Here is a 23536-nt window from a genome sequence, read left to right on the forward strand (position 1 = left end):
CCAGGGAAGCGCACAAACATGCAAGGTGCTCGAAACTGTGCGTCCGACTCCGAGGAAGAAAAACGTCAAGTCCTGACCGCCTGCCTGGGAAAAGCTCTGGTCGGCTGTTCGCTCTTCTCTGTCCTGGAGTCGGCGAAGGTGGTCTTTGTCGCTCCGGGTTGCTCTGCGAGAGCGGGCTTCTCAACCGGCTGCCAGTCGGAGGCTACAGGCGGTGCCCGAGTGTCCCCGACGGAGCACACACAAAGGCCACGCAACAGAAGAGAGACGGCTACTTCGTGGAACTGTGTAGTCAGAGTCTTCATGGCCTTCAGACGGCTCGTCGGCCTTGGGTTGCAACGTTTCTCTCGCCCCGGTCCGAGTCTCTCCCCCGCGCGCGACATCGACCACCCCTCTCCGACCGGCATCGCTCTTCTCTTCCTCTTGCCTCGTTCTCTCTTCTCGTGGCTCTGCTCTCTTCGTCCCTTACACTCTCCGTCGAGGAAACAGTCCGAGTTCCCAGCCCCGGCCTCCCGGTAACAGGGCGAAACAGACAGTCCCTGCCGCGCGACGACTCCACGCAGACAGCGTCTCCTGAGACAGTCTATCTCCGCCTGGACTACACACAGGGCGGTGCTGTGCGCCTTGCCCAGGCGGTCTCTGGACTGAGACCCGTGAAGAACCTAACGCGTCTCGACCGTTGAGCGAGATACCAGGAAAGCCAGCCATTCCGTGTACATATCTGTACACTCCGCATTACACGAAAAAGCGGTCAGTCCCCCAGGAACGTTCTTGAAACGCTGCAAAAAGAATACAGAAAAAATCCCGTCAGGAGTAGCACTCGGATATGCACGATCCACCAGTTAGCCCAACGGGACACGAGTCTCGCCAGGTGACTGGAACAAACAAAATGCAATCGAGCGTCTCTCGTAGGGATATTCAATTTGGCTTCCGTGGTGAGATGCACACACAAGCAAGCTTCTTCCGTCGTGAGATACACACAAGCAAGCTTTTTATGAGTGCAAAGTGAATATTTCCAACTGAAAGCGGGACACCCTGCATTGCAATCGATCGACCGTTCCTGTTTATCGGCCCCATTGGAGACTGTGATGGCCAGCTGTCTTCACTCAGTCCTTTGCCACGTTCTAACGCGTCTCTCGCGTCGTGTGCCTCGGTGACTCGGGGCCTTGCATGCGTAGAACAGTGGTCTTACAGGATCCCGGTCGAGTCTGCAAGCTATTTTGTTCGATATAACACAGATCTAACGAAAAGTAACAAGTTCCGTGTCGCCGTCTCGTTCAGTGTGTGTCCTGCAACTGCGCTTGCCAGTCCACACAGCACTTGGGTGTTCCATGCGTTTTAGATGCATCGCGAGTCTGTCGAAGCTGCCGGTTCCAGCGCTTGGCCCATTTCGTCTTCTGGTCATCGAGAATCCTTCAGGAGCTCTCTCGCGTTTTTTCCGTCGGTCAGGCGCCGTAGAAGACGGCGCGACACACGCGCGAACACGCGCGCGCCCGGCGCTCTGACTCGGGACCGCATGCGTTTTTAAGGGAGCGTGAGAAAAGGCAGTGACGCGGAACACGAGAAACAGTCGAACAGCCGCTGAACGCCCAAAGATAAGGCAAGAGAAAGGAGATTCGCTGTCCACCTGGTTTTTCGTGTACGGGATGTGTTTCTCCTTGTACAAGAGAGGTTTCCTTCCTCGCCAGACAAAGGAAAACAGCAGAAACCGGCCGGGGATGAATGTGCCGTGCTCGCAGAGTCTCGAGGAGTGAGAGTTCATCCTAGGCTCGAAAAATTAATGTCGGGGCCCTCGCTTTTCTCCAGAGGTTTGCTTTCGCGCTCCCGTCGCCTCACGCAAAGTTGTGAGGCGAACCCAGCTGAAGTCAACGGAATAATTTCTCAAACCCCCGCTTCAGGTGTGCTGTATATACACCCGGTTCTCGAGTCGCTGTGCCCCTGGTGCCAGGCTTTCCCGTTCGCTATTCAATCGAATCTAACGGGCTCTCTTATTTCTCTCTCTGGGCAACAAAGAGACGAGAGTCAACGAGACTTCCTGTCCGTGCAGGGAGTCTCCAACCGTTTGCTCCGCCCCTTCTTTTCTTTCTCCGTTTCTCTCCCCCCCTTGCATTCCGTCTCTTTTCCTCTCCTCGCTTGACTGCTTCTTTAGCAGCTGAAAACGCAGCTCCTCGAAACGCGGGCCTCCAACGGCACCTTCTTGGCAGGTTCTTTCCTACGCCGGCCTCGTCTGGTCTCTCTCTTCCCGTCTGCGTCTGGTCTCTCTCTTCCCGTCTGCGTCTGGTCTCTCTCTTCCCGTCTCCGTCTGGTCTCTCCCTTCCCGTCTCCGTCTGGTCTCTCTCTTCCCGTCTCCGTCTTCTCTCTTTCCCCGTCTTTTCGTCACTGGAGAATAAGGCGACGCGATTTGCTGTCTCCCTTCTTCATGACTTTTGCCGCGTTTCCAGCTCCTCTCGAACAGATACTGTTTTCAAATCGTGATCTCAACGTTTGCAACCTTCCGTTCTCGTCTGTTCCACTTTCTTGGCTCTTTGCCTTCTGCCTCCTCGTCTTCCCCATCTTCGCTGTTCGGCTTTTCTCTTTTCCTCCCCTCCTGATTCTCACGAGCACCGTTTCTCCGTCCTTGTCGGTCTCCGTGCGTGTGGCCTCGACTCTCTGTGTTTCTACCCCTCTTCAGCCCTCTCATCCGTCTGTTGTTTTCTGAAAAGCTTGTGTCACCCACTCGCGTTTCTCCGGTAGCCCACGGTTTTCGCTTGCTTGCCTACAAAACTTCTCGGCTAAACGTCCCTTTTCTGTGAAACACACTTCCCTTCTCGCCTTCAGTTTACACCGCGAAAATGCCACTAATTTACGCACTCGCTGCCCGAGGTAAGTTCGAGGGCCTGCTGGAAGGCTGCATTCTCGCTTCTCCGTGTCTTCTGGAAGTCTCCCTCTTCCCATTCGGTCGATGTTCCCCTGTCCCTCCACCTCGTTGTTCCTCTTCTGCCTTTTCTCTCTGCCTCGTCTGTTGGCCGATCTCCTTCGGACGCTTCACTGCATGCAGATATGCTTTGAACACAGAGCGTTGTCCGCTAAACTCTCTTTCGCGTCTCGGCAACTTGGACCGATCTCCCACTGGATGGGCTCTTCCTCTCCCGTCGCGTCTCGCTGCCAGCTCCACGTTTCGTTTCCTCGGCGTCTTCTCGCCTCTCTTCCTTCGCTTCGCCTCTCACATCTTCGCCCTTCTTCCTTCTTCTCTACAGGCAGCGTGGTCCTCGCTGAGCACTCAGACATGGAGGGGAACTTCCCCACGGTTACTCGGCTTCTTCTCTGCAAGCTACCCACCAATCAAAAAGAGAGAATGTCTTACATCTACGACCGGTGCGCCACCAAAACGCGTTCCCGCTTCTCGACAAACAGTCCCCCTTTCTGCCTTTTTCTTCTTATGTCGACTCTCCATTTCTCTCCAAGAGGAGCCTTTCTGTTGTCGACATATATATATATATATATATATATGCCTACGCAGAAAATTTTTCGTGGATATGTGCATCTGTATCATTGTATGCGTATAACGGCTTCGTTCTGTGATGTTGACTGTAGACGTCGAATCAAGAAAGAGAATCGCAGCACCAAAATCAGACAAGAAATCGTCTTCCGTTAGTCCACTGACACCCGGCGAGTCCTCGCATGCGTATCCACAGATGCACGTGTGTCCAATTTGCGTCCTTGCATCTTCTTGCGTACAAATGCCTATAAATATATATATATATATATATACATGTATATATGTATATACATGTATATACATGTATATATATATATATATATATATATGAACATCTGTGTGCAGGGGTGAGGTGTGTTGTCTTCTGTTTGCCTGTAGCTATGTCTTTCACTATGAGGTGATTCGCGGCATCACGTTCCTCACCATGGCAGACGAGGCGGCGGGGTTTGCGCTTCCCTTTGCTTTTTTGGAAGATTTCGCCAAGTCGTAAGAGCTTTTTCATTTGTCGCTGGTGTCTCTGTCTCCACATCTTCACATAGCCGAGTTGAGGGAGGCAAGGCGCGTTCTCAATGAAGGCCTAAGTGCGCACGAGGCTGCGAGGCGCGTCGCTGTTGCCCCAGAACGACGCTCGCGAGAACGCGGGAGAGAAGACCCGACACTTCCCATACTTTTCCTCAGACCTCGTTTTTCAGAAATCTGTTTCGCGAGAAGGCGTGGGGGCGGGTGTCTGCAGGTGTCGAGGCAGACGCACCGTGAGGGTGTTCGAGAGAGGCAGAGACACTGTCTCTTTCTGGCGAGGGCCGAATAGGAGAGACAAAGCGAAGACAAAAAACCCAGTTCTTCTTTCTCTGTGCGCTGAGAAGTCCGACTGCTTCGGAAGTTTCCCCCAGCACTCGCGCGACGATTTCTGCGTCCCTGGCAGTTCTGTTTTCGTCGCTCAAACAGTGCTCTCTTGGGTAACCGTTTCTGCCATGCTCGTGTGCCTCCTTGCCGCCATCCCTCTCAGCTTTCTCGCAATGTACGGAGCGACTGTGAACACGGCGATCGCACTGGCGATGCAGAATTCGTACGGACCCAGACTGAAGGATCTCATGGTGAGGCTGCGTGCAACCAGTCCGCCCATTCTTTTTCCATCTGTCTTCCTCCCCTATGACGATGATGCGTGGATGCTTGGCCAACCATAGACACAGATTCATATGCATATATATATATATATATATATTTGTATTATATGTATTGTGTGCACCTATGGTTATGTATTACCTAAATATGTGGATTCCATTACCGTTGCGTACAGATTGTAGGTATATATATATATATATATATATATTGTAGGCGTGTGCGTATGTGTGTATTGTAGATCTATTCGTTAAATGTTTCTTTTGTGTCTGTTTGGTCAGGACTCGTTCAACGAGAACCACCAGGCGGAGGCCATGGGTCGGTTGCGCATGCAGATTGACGGCATTCACAATGTGCTCATCGACAACATTGGTGAGGAAGAGCTTTTCCAGCAGAAGAGAAAACAGTCTGGCTTTCCCCCACATTTCTCCTTTTTTCGGATTCAAAGAAAACAGTCTGCGAGAGGGCACTCGTCCTCGGCTCTTTCGTTCGTCGGTTCCCCACACCCGGTTTCGTCCCTTCGGTCTCCCTGCCACCAGCGGGCTGGCCATGAGAAGCCAGCTCGCTTCTGAACGACTCAGAAACGGGAAAATGTAGAAAGCGCGAAGAGGGAAAGCAGGCCTCCTTCGGCATCCTTTGACGGCAGCGAAACCGAAGAATAAGCTTCACGAGCAGCACCTTTTTACGCGGGAAAAGAACTCAGAACGAAAACGCTTTATTCCTGGTGCACCAGAAGCCCTTCCGTTTCCTCCTTGTTTGCTTCCGGTCCACACGAGAGACTCAGCATCGCTTTTCTTCTTGTCTTCTGTTCCTGGTGTACTGTCGGTACACCTGGAGGTTCGTCCCGTGTTTGCGAGAAACGCGCGTCCAGTCTCTTGCGCATTTTCATGTTTCTTACTCCGTATGTACACTTTCAAGTGCCGTCCCTTTTTGTCGCCGGTTTGAACAGATAAAATCTTGCAGCGAGGCGAGCGCATCGATATCCTCGTCGACCAGTCCGAGCGCCTAAATCAAGAAAGCATGCAGTTTCGGAGGCAGGTACGGAATGACCTTCACCGAAGCCTTGGGTTTCTCTTGAATCCGTTCTCCGCTTCATCTTACCACTCCTCTCCTTTCCAGTCTCTTCTCTTTGACTCCAGTGTTTTTCGTTCGTCCTCACCTGTCTCGCGGTGGTTCTGTCTGTGTCCTCTCTTCCGCCTCTGTCTTCTCCTCTTTCTTCTCCTCTCTCTTCTCTTGCTTCTTCTCTTTCTTGTCCGTTGTTTGGTCGCCTTTCTCTCTCTCGCATTTCTTGTTTTCTCATCCTGTTGTTTGCTCGCGCTTCCTGGCATCGCTCGCTCGTTTCGCTTTTCTCGGTTTGTTGTCTTTTCTCTTTTCAGGCCCGACGACTGAAAAACGCTCTGTGGTGGCGGAGCGTGCGCGTCGGCCTCATGTTTCTCCTTCTCGTCGCGGTAGGCGATTTTCCTTTACGTGCATGCGTTTCCCCGACGCAAAGCTCCCCGCGCCTCGCAGTGAGAACATCTGAACCTACCGCATGAACAACCGCATGTCCTGCGCCTTTCGCGTTCTGTTTTTAAACGCATCGAGATCTTATCGCCATCGCCGTGTTTTCGCTCTTGACTTCTCTCTTGCTCGGATCTCCGTCTCTCTTTCCTCTCTCGTCCCCTTGGCAGTCTACCTCGCTGCTTCTGTCTCCTTCCTTTCACGGTTTGGGAGCCTGTCCCGTCCTTCCGGGCCAAACCGAGAAAACGGCGGGAAGATCCCGGCAGGTGTCTCGCTGCGGTTCAGTCTCGTGTCTGCGCGGAGTCAGCTGGTTTTCGTCTTTCCTCTTTCTCCTGCATGGCTTTTGCACAGCTGCTCGCGACAATCATCGGCATGATTTCCTGCGGCGGCGTCACCTTCCCCTCCTGTCGCAGTTCCTAGAAGCAGGCAGAGGCAGAACGCAAAACGGAAGGGCTTTTGCACAGAGAGAAAGCCGGAGATGGCGAGAGAGATATACAGAGGAAGGTGTCCGCGCACGGGTGTGCGAGGCTTTTCAGCCGACCTTTCACGGGTCGTGGGCGACGGATTAAACTTATTCTAAGTGTTCCCTGCATGCACGTGCATCTGTCTCAGTGTCCCGCTCACGAGGCAACGCGCTGCCGAACTCGGCAGTTGAGACAAATAGGAAAGCAGTGGATTTGACCAGGGAGTCTGACGAGGTGGGGACCAGCGGCTGCGGCAACAAAAAGGGCGTTTCTGGTTTTTTTTGTGGAAAGACAGTCCGTGTGCTTTGTTCTAAACTGTTTTCTGTTCTTACATGTTCCGCGAGTCTCCTGCGCGCCTTGCCAACCCTCTACGTCTTTGTCGCCTGTTTTGTTATCCTTGAGACCGCTGCATGAGGTCGCCTTCGCGATCTCTCGATTCTCAGTTGCTTTTCTGCTGAGTATAACATCGCCTTGTTTCGCTCTCGCGTCTCAAGTTTTTCTCTCGATCCTCTTCTCTCGCGGTTGGCGTCCCGAGACGCTTCCTTTCCCGCGGAGGACCGCCGATGACCGTCTCAGATCCGCTTCAGCTTCCTGGCTGTGTAGGTGTTGTTGCTCGCATGTTCTCGTCCGTGTCGCTTTCGTCACTTTCCCTCTCGGCTTTGCCTTGGAAAACGACTCTCTAGGTGCGGGATGGAGGGTTCGCGTCGTCGTCTGTTAACAAGTTCTGTCTGTCTAGCGAAGCTCTCTTACGGAGTTGCGCATCTTCGTTCTCCTCACTGCCTCGCTGGTTGCGTCCTTTTTCTCCGAACAAAATGCAGAATCGGATCTCTCAACGCGCATGGAAAGACAAAGAACTGCCTTGTCTCTGAGACTCTTGTTTTTTGTCGACCGGCGGAATCGCCGTTTCGGCGCGTAGTAGGGCGGCTGCCGCACCTCCGCCAAGCGAACGGTTTCTTCCCGATCCTTTGTCTCGTGCTGATTCCCAGACCGAAACGCTGCTAGGAAATCCGCGCTTTTCAAGTTCTCGACTTTCCTGATGCGTTCTTGTCTCTCGGGAATCGTTGCCGCAGGCCTCTCGAGGAGCAACTTCGCTCCTGGTACGGTTTCCTGTCTCTGTCCCCCTCGTCGAGAAAAGGCTCTCCCGGGCATGTTTGCTTCATCCGATCTCTCCTCTGTCGGCTCTAGGCTTTGCGAGTAGCTCCGACCGTTTCATCTGGCGACGCATGAAAGAAGAAGCACATCCCCGGTGCCGTGGGGAAAGTTCACTGGGGAAGCTGCGCGAGTCCACGAGGAAGGCTGTTCTACAAAGTACAGAAAAATGCATGCAAATAGAAGCATAGATGTGGGTATTACTTTCTAAGGAGACGCCTGAGCAGATGCACAAAGTCTCGTGCACATGTAGATGTATATGTGCATATTATATATATATATATATGTATATATAGATATAAATTAAATGTGCAGGAAGCAGAAAAATAAAATGGTAAGAAACAATTAGAATGCAGGTAGGCACCAGTGTCAACTGACATTCCTTGTCTCGCCTGTTTGCCGGAAACTCGCATTTTACGAAAGAGAGTTTTTGTTTGGCCGCTCTCCGTGTTTGCAACACGACCAGGACAAGGCGCGACGCCTCGTCATGCGAATACACGGGTACTGACTCTTCGCTACAAGCCGCCACGCGAATAATTTCAGGCTTCTGCTCCTTTTCGTTCGCGGGCAGCGAAGTAAATTGGCGCCGCGACTCAGCACATTGTTTCACTCGATAGTCCACGCTCAATCTTACCATACATAGTACTTTTATGATCCCAGGCTGGTTTAATAAGTCAAAGTTTAGCCGGGAAGTTAGCGTGATTACAAACCTCCTTTCTCCAATACCATATTTGGTACCTTGGCTGGCTTGTCTCGCACACCGACCGAAGCCGTATCCGGGAGGAAAGAAGACGACAGCTCTGAAATACACTTTGCCGCCAGCCTTCTGTCTCCTCCCTCTTCTCTCTTAGGCCCTCTCTCCTTCGCCCTCTTTCCTGAAAACCCACTCCTCTCGACCCCGTTCCATTCAGCAACTCCATGTGCCACGGAGCTGGACGAGTGTTTTTTAAACCGTTATATATATATATATATATATATATATATTATATACGTATACATTTTTATACGTGTATAGATAGGCAGCATATATGTGCAGGTTACTGCGAGCACCGGTACGCGGACTCGCTTTGGTGCATATATTTGCATCTGTGTATTAAGGTAGAAGTGTGTCAGTGTCCGGGGTCTACTTTTCGTTCTCTTCGTGAAGCGCGTGTGGTTTCCAGATCCCATCCGACAACCGGTGATGTGTCCTCGATTCGGCGGAAGAAAAACTCCTTTCCTCTCTCCCGTTAAAAGCGACACCATCCACAGACGCACATGAGTCATAGGAAAAAGAAGCACACGTGTACATAGAGCCATGTATAGGTGTTTGTGTAACTACGTACCTTCACATGTATGGATATATATATATATATATGAATAGGTATGGAACGCTATGTTCCGGACTCCGTTAGAGGAGCCTGCGGAGCGGTAACTTTCTGTGGAGAGCCACAAGAGAAGATCACAAATCTGGGAGGTCAGTCTGCTCCGGCAGTTTGCCTAACCATGGTGCATCTATACATATGCATCTGTAAATATTTTGCTTGTATTCCCTGTACGCATCCACGCGGTGCACGTGAAACAACAAAGGGCCGATACCTTCTGCGTCTGACAGAGGGGGAATGAAAAAAACATTTTGTGCAGCAGGCATCGAATCAAGTTATAGGCGATCTCTCGTTTCTTCTCGTCTCCTAGCTCTTCCCCTTCCTCTCCCTTCGTTGCCTCCATCTTGCTTCTCCACGAACGGACACAAAATATATATATATATATATATATATATATATATATATGAATGTGCATATGTATATATATACATATTTGTTCACATACATACCTATGAAAAGATATATCTGTGCATGCTGTGTAATCGACGCGTGTGCATGTTTCTACAGCTGCTACGAAGAGCTAAAGCACCACAACGATCGCGATAGGCGATGTGCGCAGTGACTCCCACATCTCTTTGAATCTCTCGAGTTGGTGCATGCGCGTACGAAGAATACGGGAATATATCGATGGCACGAAGGCGTGCATCAGAGTGGAAATCTTGGACGCAGCTTTTTGATTCGTCCCTACAAAAAGAGTTGCACGAATATACATTTTTTTCCCTGTGAGAAAAAGGAGGGGTTTCCTCTGTGCTTCGCTCGTGTATCGATGCTTCATGCGTTCATCTCTCTGGTGTTATACCCGCCGCAACTCCCACATTTGAGTCCTGAGGCAAAAACGCAAACGGTGAGACAAAAGAAGTTCTACACAGGAATGTCTTCACCCACAGATCTTCATTCAACGGTGCCTAAGAAGAACCCGCGCGCATGCAGACATGCATATTCGGATATATATATATATGCATGCATTTGCAGGTGCGTTTTATAGATGTGGCAATGTGCATTAGAGTTCGAAACGTTCCTCAACGGTCTGACCTCTTTCTCTTCGGCCTGGCTTACCTACAATGTGGTAGTCTACTTCTGATCTTGCGCCGCAGTCGTTGCAAATTGCGGTTGCTTTCCTCCGTAATTCATCAGGCAACGGCGTCCTCGCCACCTCCTCATCCAGCCTCTCCCAAAATCTTCCGTAATCCCCGAGACTCTTGCAGCCTACAGAGCAAACACAAACGCATGCAAAGACACACAGTTACATGCATGCAGCCACGTTTATGTGCAAACATGGTTATACCTACAGATAGGGATAGGTCTGCATACACAGAAACATGCGCATGTACATGCACGCATGCATGCATACATACATACATACATACATACCTACATACATACATACATACATACATATACACATATACACATATACAAATGCATGCACACATAAGCGTGTATATGCGCGTACATATATATATATATATATACAGCAAGTTTGTGAGTCGAAACAGAAAGGTGGGGACGGCGCGTGCGAAGGACAAGGTCGAGCGCATGCAGATTCTGTAAAGGGGCGTGCGGCCTCCAGTGCATGCACTTCCCTGGCACTTACACAACGGACAGCGCAGAGCTTGTAAGCCGAGACACTCCGAATTGAGTTGTTGAAGGCAGTCCTGAAAAAGAAAAGCAAACTGGGCAAGACCTCGTTTCCTCGAGCGCCACGGCGGAAAGCGCCTTTTTGGATCAGAAAAAACATAACTAAACGTACCCGTTTCTCAACTGCGCGTGCGAAGAAGCTGCCGAAAACCCGTGGGGTCACTCTCCCACAGACACCCCGTTTCTCTTCCACTCTCTTCTCTGCATGCGACCTCTCTTTTCTGCCCGCACAGAGTTCTGCCTCCTGCGCATGCAGATAGCTATATATATATATAGTGGCAAGTTCCTATCGTTTCGGTTTCCTCCGTTTGTCTCGTCTCCGTTCGTTTGTCGTGCCTGCGTCCTTTTTCCTTCACGTGGCAGAGTCCGTTCTTCGGCGTGTCGCTTTCGGCTCTTTTCCGTTGCGCGGGGACTCACTGCATGCAGTGTGTGGCCGCAGTTTAGGACGTGGACCTGTCGCACACTGGTGAACATGTTTTCGCAGCAAATCGGGCACGGCTGGTGCATCGCCTTTTCTGCCGAGCAACGAGAAGAGAAAGGAGACATAAAAACAGAGAAACAGCACAGAGACACTCAATGCAGACACGCTGGAAGCCTCAGAGTCGGCGCTCGAATTGCATGCAAAACGCGCGAGTAAAACAGCGACAAAATCGGAATCTTCCTGCTCCACTCAGTCTCTAAATCACACGTCAAAGATTTACCCAGACATCGACAGAGCGACGTTGGCAGCCATCTGTGCGAATCTACAAATGTCGATATTTCTCTATTTATACGCATCTCGAGAGTGCCCTCATACACATTTACATATATATGCATCATTAAACCTATACATGCATATATTTTTAAAACTAGATTTATGCGTAGGCGTATATTCGTGTGTATGCAATGACACACGAATGCGGGAACATAGAGATGTATGTGGATATGCGGATGCGCATTCAAGGAGACGCAGTTGCGTGGAGTCGAAGGCAATGCTCGGCGAGTTACAGACGCAGTGTAAGTGGTGCCAGGAAATGTCAGAAGAACCTCGCGCGAGCGAGAGTACAAGGCCGGAGGTGAGACCGGCAGGGTTTGGGGACTTACCCACGCATTTGTGCGAATCGCGAATCGCCGTTGAGTAGCAGCTACCGCAAACTTTGCAGTGAAAGTAGTTACTCCGCCCGCCGGTGCGGCAGAGACCGCATTCATCGCAGTGATACACCTGCCGAAGTGCAACAAAAAAACACGCCGATCCACAGGTCAGTTGCCACAGAGCCCCCATTCAAACAAGCACGAGAAAGCCGCATATATATATATATATATATATATATATATGCTGTATGTGGAGTTAGGTCCACATACTGATGTACACATATATATACACGCTTGCACACCTGTAGGTGGCCGTACCGGACTACATTCCGAATCTTGGGCCTCAGATACACGCAGCAACGTTACAGCCATTCACATGCAGACAACCGCACAGAGGTATCGGTATAGATATAGAAAGATATAGACGGAGAAATACAGATAACCAAACAGATACCCATAGATGGACAACATCTATAGATACATGTAGATAGGTCGCTACAGCTAGATACAGATACGGATATAGATGCATAGACATCGGTAGATATGGATAGATATGAATGTATTTAGTCACATGGACACAGCTGTATAGAGATAGGTACGTAGATACATAGGCACGTAATAGATGCAGGTGGATGTGTAGGGTACGCCAGGCAGGGTGGATGCAACTGTGTACGCAGAAAGGAGATACGGGAACGGTTTTTTGCGTACCTCTTTTTTTAGACCGTCGTCGTCCCAGAACTTGCAGATGTCGCAGAAGTAGGTGGCGAAGGTTGCCTTGCACTGAACGCATTGGTTGCTGACAGGCTGTCGGGTTTCACAGACCGCACAGACGATTTCCGTGACCGCCGTCCGATCCAGCTCGCTGAAGCGAAACAAGAGGCAAACCGTACCAAACACGGAAACCAAATGAAGAGTTTCTGACCATCGCGCAAGTGCCGCAGATACACGTATACATATGCATATATAAATATATACATACATAAATATACACCTATATAAACAAATACATATATATGCATGCGTATACATACATTTGCATGGATAAACATGTACACATATGCGGATACATGAATACAACTCAACCTGCATAGAGAGCTACGTGCACGTCTGCCTACACATACACACCTACAAAAGGAAGTGCACATACGCGTGTCCGTACTAGACCTCTTCACCATCTATCCAGCGAAAGAGATGCAGATGGAAATTGAAAGTTATGGCTGTATCGGTGGCTCTACCGCTGTCGATGACCACAGCAACGCATGCATTTTCGTGTATCTGTCTTTCTACGTGTAAGTACTTGCACATGCACCTCCATACATAGATCTTTGAAGGTTTTGCGGACATACGTGGATTTCGACAGCTACAGGTACAGATACTATCCTTTTCGGGGGACTTACTGGGCCTTCCGGTAGTCTCTCTCGCCGTCAGCTTTGACTTCGTTGTGGCAGTGTCGGCACCAAAAAACCTCGCCGCTGCAGGAAACCGGGAAAACCGCAACGTCGAGCGAAACCCTTGCGCATGGGAATTCACAAATGCATGAGGTGCCCGTGCGCCGCCACATACGGTCATATTTATTTCCAAACGCTTGCAGATATGCAGCACAACACACATGCACACGGCAGCACAACTCTGCGCATATCCCAGTGGATTCATATATATATATATAAACAAGAAAGGTCCACAAACAGAGTCCACAGAAAGAGTGAAGTGTTCATGTATATAAAAATATGTATATACAGACCATGTTTACATGGAGAGAGCGGGAGACGCAGAAACATCTCCGTAGATAGCACCATAGAGACACACGCATACACAGAGATGTGTACAGAGGGTGCACCCCTGAGCGGCGGTACGTATAGACACGATTCGAATCAATGAAGGAATGCAGCGGCATAAAGCAAAGAGACGCGCATGGAAAGAGAAATCTTTGAAATGTGTTTACCAGCAGGGAGAGACGACTTTGCATTTGCGCCGGTAGTGAGGGCAGCCGATCCTCGGTTCCACTTCTTCGGTCGCCTTTTCATCCGACTTTTCTTCGTTCGGATCTTCAAAGGAAAGTTGGTCATCGCTTTCCCCTTCCTCCACATCCTCCCACTCTTCTTCTTCATCTCTGTCTTCTTCTCCGCCTCCTTCACTTTCTCTGTCTTCGCGAAGCTGGGACGCAGGGGAAGAAGCGGAGGGATTGGCTTGCCCCGTTTGCGGTGCATTTGGATTTGCGGGGCTGCCTACAGCAGCCTCTTCCCGCCTCTGGTCGCCCCGGCTGTCTCCTTCCGTCACGCGCTCGGTCCCTGTCTCGCCGGTGTCGCTTCTGTCTCCTCGCTCTGTGTCCTCCTCTGTCTCCCTGTCTCCCGGCTGCTCGTCGTCTTTCCTCTCAGCGCGGTTTTCCGATGTCTCTGAACCTCCCCCACACGCCACGTCAAGTTCCCTGTCTAGAGCCATTGCCTCTACGAGCGCTCCTGTTTGTCTTTCCGTCCAAAAGAAGAAGCAGAAAACGAAACCGCAGAAGAACCAGTAGAAGAAATGGTAGGGAAGTGGACCACGAAGCGTCTCTGTCTCTCAGGTTGAGGTTCAGTTGCCTTGTTCTGGTGTTTGTTTTCCTCGCTTTGCGGCGCGTGACACACAACTGCGGGTGACTCGTGTTCACGCACGACTGCTGCTATCTAGAGGGGTGTTTGCCTGAGGGGACTCTTTGGCCGGTTTTCCCTTTCCGGAATCTCCTCGCGCTGTGCGTGGTTCATGGGCGGAAGCTCTCAAAGGCCTTTCTTTGGTCTCCACTGTCTCGCGCCTGAAAGCCTGAACTTCACTCGCTGCGCACTCAGGTCGCCAAGGCCTCTAAATGGTCTCTAAACGTCCAAAGGACAGAGAAGTGTTGAAGGCAAGAAAGCCGAAAGAGAAGTGGAAGGATAGAAGTTGGCAAGGCAGAGACACCGCAATTTCCGGCACAAGAGTGCCGCAGCAAATTGCTGATCAGACGCAGGCGAGCCGAAATCTTTCTGTGAACGCCTGAAGCACCCCTCGCAACCGAAGAAGAAGAGGGGAACAGGAAGAGAAGAAGAAGAAGAAGAAGAAGAAGAAGAAGAAGAAGAAGAAGACGTTGGACAGAGGGAGACGAAGAGATGGAGTCTAGAGGCAGGAAGACAGTCGATTCAATATGCAGAGAAAGAGAAAGGGGGAAAAATATGGACGAAGGGGGCGTGCAGAGAGAAGGGAACGAGGGACGTACTCATGGAGACTCCAGGGCGTGGGGAGTCGCGGGGAAAGGGAGAAAAAACAGAGACACTCGCAGCCAAAAGTGATGGCTACCGCCCGCTACAGAAGACAGCAGACACAAACGCATCGCGGGCTCGCTGACAGGAAGCGAGTCGGAATGCGAGGAAGAGTGGAAACCGAGACTTCCTCTACAGACCCGAACTGAAGGCAACAACACACTGTACCTCTTGACTCAAAAAAAATTCACGCATACGTCTGTATACATCTATGGGGATAGATATGCTTATGCCTTCATTCACGTACCTAGATATATATATATATATATAGATAGATAGACAGACAGAAATAGGTATGCATATGTATATATGGATGTCCAAATGGGTACAAGTATGCACACATACGTGTATGTATGAATATCTGCGTGTGCCTCTATAGACAGATAAGCATGGGCATCATCAGGAGACCGGGTGTTGTGAACGAGAGGAGTCGCGAAGAAGCAGAAATGTTTTTCTTCGGGTGTGCGTCGAATCAGGCACGCCTCGATATGTGCAAGCGGGGCGTAGAGTGGCACAGGCGCGCCCTCCCTGCGGGCAAGAAGACAACGGAGACGCCGAGAAAAGCAGATTTCTCAAGACTCGCTGCGGAAGTTTCCGGTGTTGACGAGCGCGAAGAGGTAGAGCGTTTTGACAAAAAAAAAAGCTACGGACGTACGGTAGGACACGGCGAACCTCGCAGATTGCGCGTTGTCACAAACAAAGCGTTTGCCCGCGGATTCACGAGACACACAAACCAGTTGAGAGCGGCGAGAAAAGTCTCGTGAGAACTTTCGCTTCAAAAGGAGCAAAAAACATCGCGTCAGAACGCGTCTTTACAAGGAAAAAGGAAAACCGACAGGAAGCGGCGGAACCGAGCAAAAGTGCACGCCGGCCGTACATGCACAGACACCCGCGGAGAAGCACACACACGCCACGCATGAAAAGCGAGGCGAGAAGGAGTCTTCTTTCCAGAATTTTTGCGTGACTCAAGCGCGGGTTTCCTGTTGCCTACTCCCCCACTTTGCGGCCTAGAGGAGGTTGGCGATCGGGCACCTGGGCCAGTACGTTTTTATTTTGATTTCGCTTTGGCAAGCGCGGCGTCTCGTCTCCGCATGGCATGCGGGTTCGTCACCCGAACCGTGTGTCCTTTTCTTTCCTCGGGGATTTCTACCGCGATTGCAAACAGGACCAGAAGGGAAAATGGGGGGGTGCAAGGGTGGCAAAAAAACGACCTTGTTGCGAAGACGCATGAGAGGGACTCCTGCAAAAGCGTCCTATAGGCGGCGGTTCTTTGTTTCAGTGGAGAATTGCCTAAATCCTCGTCGTTCGCCTCTCGGGTGCTGTTCCGCGAGAACCATCGCTTCCACTGAGGGCGCTGAGCTTCCCTCACAAGGGTTGTGGTGAATGGATGTTGCCTTCAAGCGCGCCAGTGTGCAAGAAGGAGACCGAGAGAGACGGAGAGTGGAGTAGATGATAGCAAGGTATGGACAGGCAGAGAAAGAGATAGGACGAAGAAAAACCTAGTCTTTTAGAGCCTGCGCGAACTGCGCCCTGCGGGAAATCAACAGAACAAACTGGACCGCCACTGCTTTAGCGTTTTCTCCCGGAGATTCCAGGAGCTCGCCAAGACATCTTGTGGACGCCCGTATGTCGACGTCAGTCTAGTTCATGCAGAGGAAAAGCGATGTCAGAGGAAAGCTGCTTACTCCCCAAGTCAGCCCGACTTCGACTTCGCCTCTCCCTGCTCTACATTCGTTCATTCGCGTCGTGCGAATGCATGCAGACAATAAAGATAGATTTGAATCCGCGTACGTGTGGGTACTTGGAGATGGACGAGCGAAGGCGCGTGCCAGTGAAAGCACTTTTGCACTTGCGATACATATTTCTGGGATGATGAGCAGGCTGCTGGCCTTACGCGGGCGAATTGCATTAGAATTTTTCTCCACGGATCAAAACGCGTCGACACTAACAAAGCTCAAAAATGCAAACAGGAATACTCACAATATATATATATATATATATATATATATATATGTAGAGCTTGCTTCTACGGGCGCATGTGGGTACATATATATATATATATATATATATATAAAGAAGAGAGGGAAGCATGGATGTATATTTTAGAACATTGAGGCCTGCGTGACCCTGTTTGGCGTCCCTCCCGTTGCCTGTTCCCGAGAGAAACTCTTTTCTTGTTAAGAATCAGTTTCGAAACTTGGTGTTCATTCAGCAGCTGTGCGGTGAGCGCGGATTCAGCTTCTTGGTTTTTTCGTGGCACGCGAAACGCGTGCTTCTTCCGTCGCACACGCCTCCTTCGGGGTATCTTTTTTAGCGTAGAGAAACTTGCGTGTATGACAATACGCAGATATGGATTCGTCTGCACGGATATAAGCACACATATAAAAGCATATGCACATGTTTATTTACTCGTGTTTGACTGTCTGCACGTGCGCATCGGTTATTGACATGGGTGGCAACGCAAATATATTCATTTACTCGTATGTAGGTAGATACAGGTTGGTGAGTAGATACGAGTCCACCGTTCTCTGTTTTAGAGGCAAAACCGTTTTCAAGTTCGATCGACAACAGGACGAAGCGGAGGCACGGATTTCCGGGCATGTCCCCGCGGAAAACGTGCTGGACGTGTTTTTCCACGCTCGCTAGAAGGGGAACTGCGGCTTTTGAGCAAGTCTGTTTTTTCTGTCGCTCCTCGCATCAGAACTCGCCAGACTGGTTTTTTTCAGAGGCGACAAAGTCTTCAGCCCTAAAACTGCATGCGTTATTTTCACCTGTCTCCGTGGCTCAGCGTCTCCGGCGCATCAAGCCCCCACGGGGGCTGCATGCATTTCGAGCGGCGATTCAGCAGCACAAACAGCGGGAAAACGTCGATGTTTATGGCCTTTTCGCAGGAAAGAGCCTCCCAGTGTGCATTCTCCGGCAGTAAATACAGTTCTGATGCTCACAGTTCTTCATCATTTGTCTGAAACGGAAACCGGGAAGCGCGGGGCGCCTTTCGCTCAATTTTTTGCTCCGTTTTCCGCTTGGAAAAAACGAGCCTTCTTGACCGATTTGTTTGCCGTTTCGATTCTGCAATCGATATCCTATTGGCCTCGTTGATTGCCAGAGTCTGAAGGCGCCGCTTTCGTCGCGTGCCGTGTCTCACTCTCAACCGCCTTTTTCCACGGCGGGCATGACTGGCACGGGCATGCAAAGACAGACTGTTTGAAGAGTGTTTTTGGACAAAACGCGGAGTTTTGCGGCTTTCAGAAGTCCTCTGCCGAGCTCGCTGGCGCAGGCGAGACAGCCGTCTTTGTCAGAGCCCAAGCAACAAGTCACTGATTTGGAAGACTTGAGCTTCTGGTTTGCTGTCAATCTGCATGCGGCCCATCTACGTCTCCGTTGATTCCGAGTTTTCCCCACGCACCTGCCTCTCGCCGCTTCTCGCCATCCGAACCAAAAAAATCCACTGGCTAGGCCAGCGACAAGGCAGCGACGCCCGGGGCTTTGAATTTTTTTCAGAAAATGAATGCGGCGGGAGTTGGCTGCGACGGCAGCAGCGGAGCCGCCGAATTCGACGGCGGACGCGTGCTCGTCCTCGATTTCGGCAGTCAATACAGCCATCTCATCGTCAGAAGACTGAGAGAAATTGGGGTCTACAGTGAACTGCGCCGATGCGATATTGATCTACAAGTAAACACAAATACGCATATATATATATATATATATCGATAGATAAGATAAGCTAAGATAGATAGATAGATAGATAGATAGATAGATAGATAGATAGATAGATAGATAGATAGATAGATAGATAGATAGTTTAGAGACTCCGAAACGGGAAGGTTCTACCAGCCCTCAACGATGGATTCGCACTTCCACGTCCTCTGCAAATGTATAGATGTAGGAATGGGGATGTGCGTACCCGCGACACTACATCTCTTGGACGGGGCACGGCTGCGTGTGTGTGAACGCTGTCTGGGTTGTTTGCGAGTTTGACGTGCACTTGTGTGTGTCGTGAACGTTCTTCAGGAAATCAAGGTCTTCTCGCCATCGGCGGTGATTCTCTCTGGAGGACCCGCGTCAGTGTATGAGCCGGACAGCCCGCACGTCTGTGCGTCTTTCTTCTCTTGGGCACACGCGGCGAAAGTTGCGGTGTTGGGCATTTGCTACGGCATGCAGGAGATGTGCCACGCGATGGGAGGCAAAGTCGAGGGCGGCGCGAAACGCGAGTTTGGGAGCACCTGGGTCCAGTTGCATGTGGACGATGCCGCTGGGACAGCCAGTGGAAACGCGGTCGCCCTCTTTGCGGGCATTGAGGCGCAAGGCGCCGATGAGCAGAGCGAGAGGGATGCCAAGCGCCAGAAGATAGCTCGCAAGGAGATGCTCGTGTGGATGAGTCACGGAGACAAAGTGACACAAATCCCCCAAGGATTCACGGTACAGTCAACACGGGCCGGTCCCCCGACACACACGCGGCAGAGCCGCCCTCAACTCAAGAGCCCGATCGAGACTCTGCCTCAGGCAGGTGTCGGCAGCGATTCACACGGATCCTCTCTCCAGACTCGTCAGTGCGTGTACCTGCGCATATATATATAAATATATGCATGTATAAACATATATATACATATATATGGATACATATGTATGTATGAGTATTATTAACATGCAGATGTGCTTGATGAGTTGGTCGGGCCGGTCTGGGGAAGTGTGTGTGTGTGTGTGTGTGTGGGCGGCGAGGGGAGACGTTGGGGTGTCCCGCGGTGGAAAGAGGGGAGGGCGTAGTTTTTGTGAGCGGCGTGTGGCGTGTGCACGTTTCCCTCTGTGCAGGCGTTCGCCTCGACTGCCACGTGTCCGTACGCGGCCATCGGCGATCCAGAGCGGCACTTTTACGGTTTGCAATTTCACCCGGAAGTGACGCACACGCCTCAGGGAACGCAGCTGCTGAAGAACTTCGTCCTCCGCATCGCAGGCCTCAAGTCGACGTGGACGATGAAGAACTTCCTGCAGGCAGAGATCCGAAAAATCCAGGACATCGTCGGAGACGCGCATGTCCTGGGAGCTCTCAGCGGCGGTGTCGACTCCACCGTCGCTGCTGCTCTCGTCCACAAAGCCATCGGCGATCGGTTCCATGGAGTCCTCATCGACACGGGCCTCCTCAGGCAAGTGAATGTGCAGGCGGTGCGCAAATGTGCCACGCGACTTCCGCTCACGGCCTCTCCATCGGTTCATCTACACCTGTACAGATCGAGATCGACACATATATACATATATATACATATATATACATATATATATATGTGTGTATGTATATTTATATGTGGCGAGATCGGTAGAGGACGATCGCAGATACGTGGGGGGTGTGTACCTCCATAGGTTTGGGAGTGTGTTGCAGATTTTTCCCGTTAGCGTGTGTCAAATGTTTGAGGTTGTCACGTGTGTTTGGTCTGCTTGTGCCGCTTCGTGAGCGCGCGAGGTCCGTTTTTCTCTCAATTGTATACCCCGGTCGGCAAGGACGCCGCGCGTGCATGTATCAGACTGTAGAGACGCTCGTGAGAGAGAAGACGCGTGCGCGCCCTGGGCGTGACTGACGGCCGACGCCGCGAACGCTTCGAGCCTAAACGTGGGATCTTCAGAAGTTGTGGTTTTTGCAGGAAAGACGAAGCACAGACCACGACGGCGAAGCTGAAGGCGTGCTTCCCTTCGCTCTCCATCGACTGCGTCGATGCCTCCGCGACGTTCTTCTCCAAGTTGGCAGGTGTCCGGGACCCAGAGAAGAAGCGGAAAATCATCGGAAGTCTCTTCGTGGACGAGTTCGTGCGCGTCGTCAACGAGAGAAAAATCCAAACTTCCAACACTTTCCTGCTGCAAGGAACGCTGTACCCCGACGTCATCGAAAGCTGCTCCTTCAAAGGCCCATCGCATACAATCAAAACCCACCACAACGTCGGCGGTCTCCCCGAGAAGATGCATTTGAAGGTCCTCGAGCCTCTCCGCGAACTCTTCAAAGGTGAACAGGCGAACAGAACAGGATGACACAAATTTCTTCGGCTCCGCCAATCACAAATGTGTCTTCACACTCAAATTGGCACCTTTTATTATAGGCCCGCGTGCACAGGTAGATGGGTGTACATGGATCTACATATATATATATATATATACCTATATATATATATATATATGAATATGTACGTAGCTTCAGTTGCCATCTGGTTGGTACTCTATGCATTTGTGAAGTAAATGGGGATGAGAACGAGTTTCATCTACGTGTGTGTTGTCAGCAGATTTGTCTGTGAGCATTTATGCGCGCGCAGGCAGGGACACCCGCGTATGTCTGCGGATAGGTATTTACATGCACATATGTATGTATGTATGTATGTATGTATGTATGTATGTATGTATGTATGTATGTATGTATGTATATATATATATATATATATACGCGTGGCGATCTGCGTATGTGGGCATAGGTGGACATGCATCAGACGGTGGGAGTCAGGTTTCTGTTTGTGGAGCTCGGTCGGTTCGTTTTCTTCCGCAGATGAGGTGCGAGCTTTGGGACTTGAACTCGGCCTGCCGCACGAGCGCGTGTTTCGCCACCCCTTCCCAGGGCCGGGGTTGGCGGTGCGCATTGTCGGCGAGGTGACGCCCCAACGGGCCAAAGTTCTGCAAGACGCGGACGCCATCTTCATCGAAGAAATTCGCAATGCAAATCTCTACGACAAAATTGCGCAGGTAAAACCTTCAGGCTGCTCCGACGCTCCGAAACAGACGTCTCACGGGCTCCAGAACCGCGTGAACCGATATCGATTTCTATTTCCCTAGGTGTGCGCCTGCGTCGGAGTCATTGATCCCTTCTACCTCTATATGCCTTTATCTGCCTATAGGCTTATATATGCATATATATATATATATATATATATGCGGTTCATTTGGTGCATGTTTGCATTCTTACAGGTAAGCGGCTGGGGTCCAGTCTTGAGTGGGTTCTGTGTGGTTTGCGTGTTTTTTGCAGGCGTTTGTTGTGTTGTTGCCAGACTCACCCTCAGTGGGTGTGATGGGAGACTGTCGGACGTACGAGTGGACATGTGTGCTCCGAGCCGTGGAGACCACGGATTTCATGACAGCGGACTGGTTTCGACTCCCCTACGACGTCGTCGCCAGGGTTTCGACGCGCATCATCAACGAAGTCAAAGGGATCAATCGCGTCACCATGGACGTATCCAGCAAACCCCCAGCGACTATAGAGTGGGAGTAATTGCGGAGGAACGTCCGCCGCTTGCCTTCACGGCGCCCAGGAAGCCCCAGCGCGTCGTCAACAGATGACGGAAGCGGAGAGCAGGGAGAACGAGAGAAAGAAGAGAAAAAGAGAAAGGAGAGAAGGAGGGAAAGGAGGAAGCGAAAGATTGTGGGGGTGTGGACGTGCAGGGTTTCCGGGAACATGGAGGGATCCTCGCGTGCCGTCACAGTTCCGCGGGGCCGCTGTTCGAGCTCTTCTGGGCCTCAGCGAGGAGGAACTCCGCGAGGAAATCCACCGGGTCTTCAGGCATCACGCGACACACTTGGAGGAGTCCCTCGGAGAGCGCGGGGACGACGGACTGCATTAAGTAGCGCCGAAGAGGAATGCTTCGGGCCATGATCACTTCGTGTTCATGGTGTGCGATCTTTTGGAGCCGTTCCATGTCGCGCCTCCGCCGTTCGGCGAGGACGCGTTGCTCCTCTTCGCGCGCAAGTTCCTCCTCTTCGGCCTTCTTTCTCTCGGCTTCTTGAATCCGACGCTGCAGCTCTTGTTCCTTGTCCAAAATTGACTGACGCTCTGACTTCAAAAAGTTGAAAAACCGACCGTCCTTCTCAATGTACACGCATGCAGACTCCAGAATGTCGTCTGTAGACTTCCCGTCCACGTCCAACGTCAAGACTTCGCGCTTTCGCTCCTGCGACGCGACACAGCCCCGAGGCAGTCTCAGGAAGAACGTAGCTCACGGAGGCGAAGAAAAACCGTTTCGACGGTCCCACCCCCCCCCCCTCCCGCCGCAGAGAAACTGACACTAGGTAACTAGACACAGGGAACGAGACAAGGATTGCTATTTGTTTCAAGAGACAAGAACTGTAAATATTTAATTTGTCGCATCCTAGGCTTCCTCGCCGACAAAAGGTGACTCTCTTGCCCTCGCGAAGCGCAGGTTCTTCTGCGACCTCGCCCCTCCCGTGCATTTTGCCGGCAGAGGTAGAGAGCGAGGAACCCCGGAGAAAGCGAAAGAAGCCGGCACAGTGCAGGAAGTGAGACAGACAGCCGCACGCGTCTGACGATTACGAAACTCGGACTCGCCGTCTGTTTGGAGTCCTCAGCAGTCCTTCCTCAGTCAGGCACGCATGGATATGTCGGTTTTGTGATTCGTGGATACCCCCGGAGAGATATGAGGAGACACAGATAGACGGAGAGCGAGGTGGACGTATCGAGGCTTTGCTCCAGGTCTTGAATCGACGTCTGTATATGGAGGTTGTAGGCAT

The 23536-nt window shown here is 51.1% G+C and overlaps 3 protein-coding genes across 3 annotated transcripts; 2 read left to right on the forward strand and 1 right to left on the reverse strand.

Moving 5' to 3' along the window:
• Positions 1-2828: 2828 nt before the first annotated feature.
• Positions 2829-6514, forward strand: NCLIV_030950 (hypothetical protein; the record flags this gene model as incomplete). Its single annotated transcript, XM_003883291.1, has 8 exons — positions 2829-2859; positions 3234-3351; positions 3854-3961; positions 4482-4569; positions 4876-4966; positions 5544-5632; positions 5971-6042; positions 6446-6514. The coding sequence occupies 8 exons, from the start codon at positions 2829-2831 to the stop codon at positions 6512-6514; spliced, it is 666 nt and encodes a 221-aa protein (XP_003883340.1).
• Positions 6515-9842: 3328 nt separating this feature from the next.
• On the reverse strand, positions 9843-14219 carry NCLIV_030960 (hypothetical protein; the record flags this gene model as incomplete). The annotated part of the gene is made up of 6 exons (XM_003883292.1): positions 9843-9895; positions 10128-10277; positions 11793-11910; positions 12489-12642; positions 13178-13252; positions 13723-14219. 6 exons carry the CDS (start codon positions 14217-14219, stop codon positions 9843-9845), a joined length of 1047 nt encoding a protein of 348 aa, XP_003883341.1.
• A 4331-nt stretch (positions 14220-18550) lies between these two features.
• Positions 18551-22283, forward strand: NCLIV_030970 (hypothetical protein; the record flags this gene model as incomplete). Its single annotated transcript, XM_003883293.1, has 6 exons — positions 18551-18718; positions 19058-19465; positions 19856-20206; positions 20777-21035; positions 21567-21760; positions 22041-22283. 6 exons carry the CDS (start codon positions 18551-18553, stop codon positions 22281-22283), a joined length of 1623 nt encoding a protein of 540 aa, XP_003883342.1.
• Positions 22284-23536: the final 1253 nt, after the last annotated feature.

The sequence above is a fragment of the Neospora caninum genome, chromosome VIII, assembly GCF_000208865.1.
Source record: "Neospora caninum Liverpool complete genome, chromosome VIII".
In the NCBI taxonomy this organism is placed as follows: Eukaryota; Apicomplexa; class Conoidasida; order Eucoccidiorida; family Sarcocystidae; genus Neospora; species Neospora caninum.